The sequence below is a fragment of the Diabrotica virgifera genome, chromosome 1, assembly GCF_917563875.1.
Source record: "Diabrotica virgifera virgifera chromosome 1, PGI_DIABVI_V3a".
NCBI classification, from domain to species: domain Eukaryota; kingdom Metazoa; phylum Arthropoda; class Insecta; order Coleoptera; family Chrysomelidae; genus Diabrotica; species Diabrotica virgifera.
In genome coordinates, this window is record NC_065443.1 from 265,955,081 (window position 1) to 265,967,292 (window position 12,212).

Here is a 12,212-nt window from a genome sequence, read left to right on the forward strand (position 1 = left end):
AGTCCCACAAAACATTATACATAAAGATGACATTGAAACGGTTGGAAAGTTTACATACCTGGGAGTAGAAATATATGCCGACGGATCAGAAGATGGAGAAATACGGAAGAGAATAACGCAGGCAAACAAAGCTTATTGAGTGTCCACTGAAATACAAAGATAAGAGTCTATAAAACTTTAATTCGACCAATACCATGCTATGGCAGTGAAGCCTGGGTCCTGAAAGAAACATCCAAAAACAAACTCGACACATTCGAAAGGAAAGTACTGAGTAGAATACTAGGACCTGTGAGGGAAAGCGGAATCTTCAGAAGTCGATACAACAACGAACTTTATCAACTTTATAAGGAAGCACCCCTGTCAGACTTCATTAGAATACAAAGATTGCAATGGGCTGGACATGTGATAAGAATGGGAGAGGATAGGCTACCAAAAAGAGCACTGAATGCTAGAATGCAAGGAAAGAGACCGGTTGGAAAGCCAAGAAAGCGCTGGGAAGACACAGTAAACGGCGACGCATAAGCCCTTTTAGGAGTCCCTCTATGGAGAAGAGCAGCCACAGACAAGCAAGGGTGGAGGCAAAACATAAAGGAGGCCAAGGCTCAATTTGGGCTGTAGTGTCGTAGAAGAAGAAGAAGAAAAATAATATTACTTCTCTATTTGTTAGTGTCCATGTTTCGCTTCCATACGCGACTGCTGGTCGTATTAGGGTCTTATATATCTCGATTTTTGCACTTCGTGAGTTTTGACTTTATTAGAGGTTGCATTACAAAGAAAGATCTGTTTCCTGCTATTATTCGCGCCATACATAATAGTCGGATAACAGATGGCCACAGTGAATAATCCACTGGAGACCAAGACCAGAAGCATATCGAAGTAGAGGTCGGCCACCAATAAGATGGTCTGATGACATTAAACGGATCGACAAAAATTGAATGCAAACAGCACACAACAGAAATACATGGAAAAGCCTGAGGGAGACCTATATCCAGCAGTGGATAGATCCGGGTTGAATGATGATGATAATGATGACACAATAATATATCAATGTGGTTCTTTATTAGTAGTCTTAATATTTCGTAGTTGATATTTCGTCCAATCGTATGGATTTATAACTTTTTATACATTTTAATCCTTTTTTAACATCTATTTTAAATAGCCCTCCAGTTTGATGTATGATGTTCCTCAGGATCTTCTTCAAACTCTCCATTTTTATGTTGCGTTAAGTTGTATTTGTCTTTCTACTTCATAAATCTTTTTGAGTATTAATTTGTTCTTTGATCTGTTGGTAGAGGTGTTTCGGTGGTTATTTTTATTTTAATCAAATACACATCTCTTTGCCTTATCCCTATGCGGGGTCGGCTTCCCTAATTGCATTTCTCCACACAATTCTATCTTGGGTCATATCAATGTTAATCCTCTTTATCAACATGTCCTGCCTTATCGTCTCCCCCAGGTCTTCTTTGGTCTTCCTCTCCTACTCCTTCCAGGAATCTGCACTTCAGCTATTCTTCGTATTGGGTGATTAACGTCTCGACGTTAAACATGACCAAACCATCTTAACCTATGCCATCTCATTTTGGCATCAATTGGTGCCACACCTATACTTCCCCTAATATACTAATTTCTAATTTTATCCTTCTTTGTCACTCCACTCATCCATCTAAGCATTCTCATTTCCGCCACGTGCATTCGTTGTTCCTCTTTCTTTTTCACTGCCCAACATTCAGTTCCGTACATCATAGCCGGTCTTGTGCTTGTTTTATAGAATTTTTCCTTCAGCTTCATTGGAATTTTTCTCACACAACACACCACTCGCTTCTTTCCACTTCATCCATCCAGCCCTAATTCTACTGCATACATCTCCATCTATTGCTTCATTACTCTGTAATACCGATCCTAGGTATTTAAAACTATTGCTTTTCACAATCATTTCACCATCCAAAGATACTATTTTATTTGTAGTAACTCCATCTTTAAATGAACATTCTAAATACTCGGTTTTTGTCCTACTAAGTTTTAAACCTTTTTGCTCCAGAGCTTGTCTCCACTGTTCCAGTTTTTGTTCTAAGTCTCTTTCACTATTTCCTATTAACACTACATCATCAGCATACATTAGGCATCATGGAATGCTACCCTGTAGTTTCGCTGTTATCTGGTCCAAAACTAATGAAAATAAATATAAGGACTAAACAACGAGCCTTGGTGTAATCCTACTTTCACCTGAAATTTATCAGTCTCTCCCACACCTGTCCTAACACTAGTCGTTACTCCCTCATACATATCTCTCACAATCTTTACATATTCGCCAGTGACTCCTTTCTTATTGAGTGCCCCCCACAGAATCTCTGGAACTCTATCATATGCTTTCTCAAGATCAATGAATATTGCATCTGTTGTTGATCTGCTCTGCATAAAGCCAAATTGATTATCGGATATTTCGGTTTCTTCACGTATCCGTCTATCCATATTTTCTCTCTTCCATATTTTCATGGTGTGGCTAAGTAGTTTTATAGCCCTGTAGTTTGTACATTTTTGTATGTCTCCCTTGTTTTTGTAGACAGGTACTAATATACTGCTTCTCCATTCGTCTGGAATTTGTCCAACTTCCATAATTATATTAAATAGACCTGCTAGCCAACTTACTCCTGTCTCTCCCAATGCTCTCCATACTTCCCCAGGAATATCATTTGATCCGACTGCTTTTCCTTTCTTTATTTTTTAAAGCGCTTGAGCCATTTCCTCGTTTGTTATTTTGGTAACCATTGCTGTTACTGTCTCCGTTAACTCCACAGGCTGTCTGTCAAATTCTTCATTTAATAAACTGTCAAAATATCCATCTCCATCTCCATCTCTTTTTGACATCCTTTTCCTGAATTAGTATTTTAAAATAGAATTAGGTTGAATGCTCGAATAATATTCGAGCATTCAACAAATTCCATATATGGAATTTATAGGGATATAAGGCAGATTTCGAGCATGTAGTTTAATCAAATCTTGCCCAAGAATACTTTCGCTAACTTAGCATCATAGGGGCATTTCGTCAAAACAGGAAGATATCCCAGCAAAATGTAGATAACATTTGTATAGCAAAAACGTAATTCAAAGAATTTTGCAACTAATAAATAACATTAAACACACACTGGACGAAGGACAAACAGATTAAAATTAATTAAAATTTGCCGGATACTACATCTTGGCAAGAGTCTCAATAGAGATCTGTAGAGGATACTTCTTGTTAATCTTGTTAGTCTTGATCACTTAGGAGGAATGCCAGATATGTAATCGAGTTGTAAAGGTAATCCAGAGATGGAAGCCCAAAGGAAATAGAAGAAGAGAAAGGTCACGTAAAAGATAGATAGACGACGTAGAGGAAAATTTTAAAACCATGAACATCAGACAGTGGCGATGGAAAGTATCCGACAGGGTAGAACGGAAGAACATTGTTAAGCAGGCGAATACTCACAAAGGGTTGTAGCGCCATTAGAAGAAGAATAAAATTGCAACAGTAGTTTTTTACTTTGATGTTAATTTTTTTAACTAAATGGTATACAGCCAACTTTCGGTACCTAACCTGCAGGCCCGGCCCTAGGGATTTTGCCGCCCTGGGCAAGACGGCAAACACCGCCCCCCCTTGGTAGACTCATGAGATGCCATATTACTACAGAGCAAAGAAAAATAAAATTGCGGATTTGATTTGCCAAACAGCTTGCCTCATGAGCAACTGTTTTATCGTTGTCTTTATTGACGGTGATTTCTACAAGAGCTTCGTAGATTTCTTCAATTTGTTATCTGATGGGGGTAATTGCATCAATTCTACTTTTCCATCTAGTTTCGTAGTTTGTAGTTTCATTGAAGCCACAAAGGTTTCAATGTCAGGCTAGAAATATGATTTCAACGATGAATAGATGCTGCAAAAAGTTGTCAATTTTTGTCACTAAGGAAAACAAAGAAACTGCAAATTGTGAGGATTTAGCAGCATCGTTCACGACTAAGTTGAGTGAATGGCTAGAACATGGAATAAAAAATGCTCTAGGATTCATTTTCAAAATTCTATTTTAAAATCCTAAGTTCTTCCCTTTCATGTTTGCCCCATTATCATACCCTTGTTTTCTCATATCTTCCAAACGCATTCCCAGTTCATTCAGTTTTTGCAAAATAACTTCTGTAATCCCAAGCCAGTGGTTTCCAGTACTGGCACAAATGCAAGAAAATGTTCTGCAATTTTAACACTTTGTGAACAGAAACCTAAATTGATAAAACGTACAACAATAGTCATCTGTTCCACCCCAGAAATATCAGATGTACAATCTAAAATTATGCTATAATACTGTTCTGACTTCAAAAAGTTTAAAATTTTATTTTTGATTTGGTTATGAAGGAGATGAATTATTTCGTTTTGAATACGTTTTCCCAAGTAGTAATGCTGCTTGTTATTACCATTCGTTGTTCTGCTAACGTGCTCTTGTAAAACATAATCAGTTTTTCCAAAGAGTTCAACAAGCTTTAAAAATTTACCATTGTTTTGATGAAACAGTTTATCAGAATCGCCCCTCAATGGAAGACATTGTTGTGCTAAGAACTGTATTATTGATATAAGTCGTTTTATTACATTTTTCCAATGGCGAGTGTCTGAATTTAGAAGTCTATAGTTTTGCCCGATTCTAGTCTAATTGTTTGTTCTACCCACTGTCGCTGTGACTGTAGATGAGTTGGGGACTTAGCGTGACCGGACAAAGCTTCAGCTATATGTTTTAAAATAATTATCCATTTTCAGTAAATGTAATTTTGAGTTTAGAAAATATTTTACAAAAAAAAAAATACACAGAATTGTTTGTCAGAATAAATTAACTACTTTCTCTTAACATTTTCACCATTGCACATTTTGTAACTGTAGTAGTTAGTTGTAAATTTATGATATGTTATCTGTTATGATCTGTTATCTGTTAATCTATGATAATTATTTCTTCAGTTTAAAAATTGGCTGTCCTCTAAAATTTGCCGCCTCTAACTTTTCCGCCCTGGGCAGCCGCCCAGTTCGCCCTCCCCTGGGGCCAGGTCTGCTAACCTGATTTAGCATTTTAATTTCTTGTAATATGCAATATATACAAGTTAAAAGACAAAGAACACAGAGTTCATTATATAATTTGTAATTTATTCTCAAGGGATATTTGAAAGAGGCACTAAGATAATACAAAAGAATAAACTGTAAAATTACTGTAATAACAACCCTGTAAAATATTGAAAAAACTAAATTCAAGTTTTATAGATAATAATATTCGAATGTTTTACATTTTGTTATTCAAGGTCCTTTTTAGTGGCATCCACTTATATTTCCACTGGAAAATCTTATATCATCAGATCTGTAAAATTAAAGGAAAACGCCAATGTAGCAGAATCTCAATAGAGATCTGTAGTGTATACTTCTTGTTAAGGAATGTTAGGATCCCTTTATCGGCTACTTAAAAATGATAAAATGTGGTTTGGAAAATGTCAAGAGATGTCGGTTTAAAAAGATTTCAAGGACAATATTGATTTTGATATACTAGAAATGATTGCACAAGTTAAATAGAAGAAGTAAAAATTTAGCGAAGGATATTAATTAGCATAGAATGCTAAAGAACTGAATCTGATATGGCCATAATTTGAACCAGTTAATCAGTTAAATAGTTAAGTTTAATTGTTAATATGTCTACAACTTTTTATTCTTCGCTTAAATTCTTGAGAGCTACTATTTACAATATCACTATTGTACACTTTGTTTCATGTTTATCAAATAAACTTTGTATCTTATTTAACGTTTTGTGTTCATACTTCATTTTATTAGTTCGATGGATACGCCGCATCAAGATGCCATGATGTAGGTGCTGTAGCCTTGTTAATAATATTATTATACAGGATGTTTGGTAAGGAATGGGCCATAGCTTAACCTTAGATTTCTGAGCTTAAAATAGGTGGATATAAGCTAACTTACCTTAGTACGAAAGTTGATAATAATCGAAATACAGGGTGTCAAAGTTAAACTTTTATTTGATTTACTCTTGAATATTTCCTGGTAGGCATGAGATAACAACACGAAATTTGGTAGGCGGAGGTTTTTTGAGACGAGAAATCTAAATTCGCCACCAAAAATGATCTATTATCCAGAGGGCGCCACATACGTCTTTCAGCGCTGATTTAATACGTTCAATTTTTTTATCCCCCACTCTACATACTTTTTGAATCAAAGCTTTTGTTCTCTTAATATTTTCACTTAAAAAAGGTATACTACATTCATCTCGCTAAACCCAACTGTTTTAGAGATAAATGCATTTTAAATCTGCGATGCAACATAATTTTTTGCATGATATCATTGTAATTACACCCAAAAAATAAACTTGAAACCATAATAATTGTGAAAGTTTTCATATTTATGTTATTGCATCACAAATTCCATTTGAAGGAATTTGCGATACATCTTTGGATATTATTATGGTTTTAAGTTTATTTTTCGGGTGTAAGTAACTACAATGACATTATGCAAAAAATTATGTTGCATCTCAGATCTAAAATGCGTTTATTTTGAAAACAGTTGAGTTTAGCGAGATGAATGTGCATTCCGTTTTTAAGTAAAAATATTAAGAGAACAAAAGTTTTGATTAAAAAAGTATGTAGAGTGGGGGATTAAAAAAATTGAACGTATTAAATCAGCGTCGAAAAACGTATGTGGCGCCCTGTGGATAATAGATCATTTTTGGCGGCGAATTCAGATTTCTCGTCCCAAAAAACTCCCGCCTACCAAACTTCGTTTTGTTATCCCATGCCTGTTAGGAAATATTCAAGAATAAATAAAATAAACGTTTAACTATGAGGTATTTGTGTATTTCGGTAATAATTATCAACTTTCGTACTCAGGTAAGTTAGCTTAAATCGACCTATTTTAAGCTCAGGAATCTAATGTTAAGCTAAGACCCATTCTTTACCAAACACCCTGTATTAGTAGCTGTTTTATAAATTTTGAATGTGTTGCATATTTATTTTTTATTATAAATTGCGCAATTTCGTTACAAGTGAATTCATCTCTCGATAAATAACTGTTAAACCAAAACCTAATTGTATCTACATGCTAGTAACCTAGATAGATAGCTTGATAATACGTATAAGCGATTAGGCTAAAAAGCAACAAATTGACCACAAAGCTTGTCAGCGAGACGGAATGACCAGACTGTTCTGTTCAGATGAGGTTTTAGAACGAATCAATATTCCATTTTGTAAGGTTCGTTAACAGTTCATTTAGTATGGGACGGATCAGGCGTAGGTATATAATTATAGTTTATATCAAGCGTCTATTTTTAAACTCACTAACAAAAGACCTTGTTGTTCGTGTATTTTTTGTACGGGGTGGATGTTTTTTTCTTAAGCCGAACTCCGCTGTTTTTTGAAAACCAATTCAACGTTTTTAATTAATAGAGTTTATAGCTAATATGCATGCGATTTACCCTCCTTTTTGGCACATAACTGTCTGGAAAAAAGTCCATGCATTGAGCCCTTTTTAATATATTAAATTTTAAAATTTAATTAAAATTAACTCATGAGTGAAGATTAGTCAAGACTAGGCCGGAGATCTACAGGGTAGCGAGAAAGTATGGAAACACGGTAATTTCTCGGAAACCGCTGGAACGATTTTTATAGATTTTGGTGGGTAAGGGTTTTCTAATACGGCCGATATTAAAAGGGATTTGTATTTTCTGCTAAAAAAAGTTGCATAAACATTGTACTTTCACAGCACCTCTACGAATTTTTAAAACGGTTCAGAACGGTTGTAGTTCAAACGGTTACTAGGGGGAACCTACAAATCCACCGAGTTAAAATACCCACAAAAGCAAATTCAAACTAATACAATTTTCCGTATCTCTGGATCAATTCAATGGATTTAATCTTTCTTTTTTTTAATTTGTATGTAATTTCTACGTACATTACAAATATGCAATTTGTTTATTTTATTTATTAATAAACAGTCGAATTTGTTTAAACAATTCTTAAAAAAATAATTTTTTTCCAAAAATCTATATTTTAAATCATAGTAATCACTTTAATAAATTATTTTTATTAGATAATTATTTATTGAAGATAATTTATTTATTAAAGAATTCCTTAACTTTTTCTATGATTAGTAATGAGAGTATGATTAAAAATATGGATTTTTGAGAAAAAAATTATTTTTTCAAAAATTTTTAAACAAATTAGACAGTTTATTAATTAATAAATGTCTAGACAAATTTCATATTTGTAATGTATAATGTATAGGGATGGCGGTTTTTGACAAAACACCGGTTTTCGATTATACCGGTTTTTTGCTTACGGTTTAACCTGGCGGTTATAACCGGCCAAAAAAACCGGTTTTTGGAAAAACCGGTTTTCCGTTTTTTTTTAATCCAATAGGTTACAAAGTTACATTTACTGTACACTTTAGTTTGCGATACTCCATTCGACTCGATATCAATATGATCAAAATTAGTACTATCGAAAGAACATGTATTACTTTTAACACGTTTGTATATTTGTAGAATAGGTAGAACTCATTTTAACTCATTTAATACTTCCTGTATGAGTGTATCGTTTTGAGAACGTAGGGAAATTCTTGTAGATTCGTATTCGTAATCAAAAATTCGATATTCATAGTCAGAGCATTATTTTTGGTAATCAGAAAAAGTCATTCACCCACTTTCAATGTCAAGAGTTAAGTGTGAAAAATAGATGATGTTTGCGTCTAATTCAACCAGATCACTTCTTATGTAAATATTATGATTACAAATATCTTTTCAAGGAAATATTATAATAAAACTTAGTAATTGTTTCTGGCTGATGTGAGATTGCACTTTCAGTTTGCTTCTGTATTTTATAAAATAAAATAAAATTTGAATTATGGTTTTGTTTGGAATAATTACTTGAGAATAATAGTTATGATTGGGATCCAACATAATACCTAACCTAATCCTAATCACCGTAAAAACCTAATAACCGGTTTTTACTTTAAAAAGAAAAAACCGGTTATAACCGGGACAAAAAAACAACCGGTAAAACCGGTTATTGCGAAGTAAAAAAACCGGTTTTAGATTTAAACCGGTAGATTTTTCCCATCCCTAGTAATGTACATAAAAATTATATAAAAATTAAAAAAAGGAAGATCAAAATCCATTGAGTAGATCCTGAGATATAGAAAATGATAGTAGTTTAAGTTGCTTTTTTAGTTTTTGAACTCTGGCATTTGTCGGTTCCCAGTTTTCCCTTCACTTACCACGACTAGTCACCATTTAAACTAAATTTTTAAAAATTCGTGTAAAATACCAGCTTTTCGAATATGTAAAATGATTTTTTCTACTGACAATATTTTAAAGTTATTTTAAATGTTTATAAACTACAAAATTTCAAAAATTTGGCATCTGATGATGAACTTTTTAGTTCGAAAATGTTCGATGATGTAGCCGTTTAAGGACTTTAAATAAAATATACCTTGTATAACGGATTTTAGTATTTTTTTACTCTATATGACTTTCCTTAAATCATAAGCACATCCTTCCTGTAGCAGTAAGTAGTATAAGCTAGAAGCTCCTAACCCTTGCTTTTCTTATTTAGCGAGTTCGCCAGAGAAAGAGAAAAAGTAGAAAATCGCCAAGAATTTTTAAAATTAAGACGAGCTGCACAGCTAGAGAGAGAATTGAACGGTTACGTGCAATGGATCTGTAAAGCAGGTAAGAGCTTGGCCGAGTAGATTTTCGGAGATAATTAATTTAGTTGGATGTTCTGTCGAAAATAGGTTGAATAGTTGATCTGGCTTTGAGGGAACGAACTACGGGATGGGGATGAATTGATAATTTGGTCGGATCTGAATATAATCGATAACCTTTAAAACAGTAAATGTTTAGGGAATCTTTTTATTTCAGTTTCATTTGGTATGGTAACCCAAAAAGGGTAATTATGTATCGTGTAGATAAATTGACATATTATTCTTTAATTTACTTCACATATACAGTGAGAACGTAAAGGTTGGAATAAATTCATTTTTTCATGAATGAGCGATTTTGGTATTAAATCCCGAAACAGGTCGATTTTTGCTTTTAAATTATGCTTTTTTGGCATACATATCATACTAGTGACGTCATCCATCTGAGCGTGATGACGTAATCGATGATTTTTTAAATGAGAACAGGGGTCGTGTGCTAGCTCAATTCAAAGGTTATTCAATTCTCTATACAGTAGTATATATTAACATAATTATTTATACAAATGGTCAACAATTTTGTTTGGATTAGATTAATTGAGACATAAAGAAAAATGTGTGTAATTTATTCAATTCAAAATACATTTTACTGCTGTCAAAAAAAAAAACAGAAAAAATGTTATTGGCTAATAAATATTGTGTTTTGCTTAAATTCATTGTTAAAGTTGCCACCCCCTGTCTCTTGGCAACTCGAATATTTAATTTAACATTTTTTTCTGTTTTATTAGAGTAGTAAAATGTATTTTAAATTAAATAAATTACATACATTCTTCTTTTGTGTCAATTAATTTAATTCAAAAAAATAAATTTTGGACAGCCTGTATAAATAATTATGTTAATGTTTATATTACTGAATAGAGAATTGAATAAAGTTTCAAATAATCTCACACTAAACCGATTCTCATTTAAAAAATCATCGATTACGTCATCACGCCCAGATGGATAACGTCACTAGTATGATATACAGGGTGAGTTTTTAGTGCGGGATCGGTCGATAATTCCATTATGGTATAGAATATCGAAAAAAGTTAGTAAAAATGTAGGCATTGATATTCTCTCGGCTTGGAAAATATGTTTATTTCTACAGGGTGATCAATAACTGCGTGGTATATCAAACATATAATTTTTTGAATGGGACACCCTATATATTTTTTCATATTTATATTCCTCTCATAATTCCTGTTCATATAATATAGGGTTTTGCATTACTATACCGAGTACTTAACAAGTTATGACCATTTTTATTTCGAAATCCCTATGAGATTACCACCATGTATGTAAAGAATAGTGTGTATATGTCAAAAAAAGATAATTTAAAGTCCAACCTTTATGGGCTCACTGTATAATATTACCTTGATCTGAGGGAGGCCCATGTCCAGCAGTGGACGCGATTGGCTGATTGATGATGATGATAAAAGAAGAAGCTCGTTTTTAACTCTACTCACAACCAGTAAATATATAGAATAAAGACCCTGTTTGTTTTCAATAGTGTATTGAAAATTTATTGGGAAAAATGTTTTAAAATTTGTATTAAAACAAAATGTAAAATATCGGTATATTTTGAATTCGTAACTTTCTGTAAACATTGGGTTTTCTCAGCGATAAGATAAAAACCTTAAATTAAGAAGAAACTATGGCTGGGATAACAATAGCTTTTGTATAACAAGGGAGCAAAGTGCTACTTTTCCTCCCAAGAATGAAGTTTACTGCTTGACGCGTAGCGGAGGGCAGTAATCATTCAAGGAAGGAAAAGGCACTTTACTCCCATGTTATATGATTTTTCCACCTCCCTCATATAACACGTAATTTTTTCATTTTTAAATAATTTATTTATGTAACTAACAAAATTTATTAAAGAACTAAAACTAACATGTAGGTACACTATTTATAACTTTCAACTGTCAAATAAAATTCAAATTATTAATGTAAACATTGTTAAATAAAAATAACAATTTACTGTTTTTTATCATTCTGCAAAATACAGGATATTCTATAAAATAAACGTTAAAATGTATAAATACTTACATAATAGAAAATAGAAGTCAATAAGTTATTTCATCGATGACATACCATGACGTCACTATGGGAGGAAAAGGGAGGTCACTTTTTCACTCCCTAGAGATGAAAAGTAACTTTGCTCCCTACAATGAGGCCAGGAAATGTATACTTTGGGTAGTGGTAGGGGGAAAAATAATTTGTATTTCACAATAGCTTAGGAACCAAATATTTAGCTAAGTACAAAACAGTGGACAAACAGATAAAAGAGGAGATAAAAGAGATAAAACAATAATAAGGAAAAAAATAGATGCCTATACTGCGTTCCACGGTCATCTTTCAGTACAGATTCTTATGAAGAACAGTGTTGCCAAGAGGTATTAGTATTTATATTAAATAAATTTTAAAGTATTTTTATACCTCACTTGGTCTATTAAATTTGTCAGTATGTATGAGA

At 33.1% G+C, this 12,212-nt stretch overlaps 1 protein-coding gene across 27 annotated transcripts in view; it reads left to right on the forward strand.

The window, feature by feature from the left end:
- The window catches only part of LOC114344868 (voltage-dependent calcium channel type A subunit alpha-1), a 460,590-nt gene that overhangs the window by 180,882 nt on the left and 267,496 nt on the right, over positions 1–12,212 (forward strand). For all 27 annotated transcript variants that reach the window (XM_050650056.1, XM_050650071.1, XM_050650052.1 and 24 more), the window contains one exon: positions 9,616–9,731. In XM_050650056.1, coding sequence (XP_050506013.1) covers positions 9,616–9,731 — 116 coding nt within the window. The remainder of the gene's footprint in view (positions 1–9,615; positions 9,732–12,212) is intronic.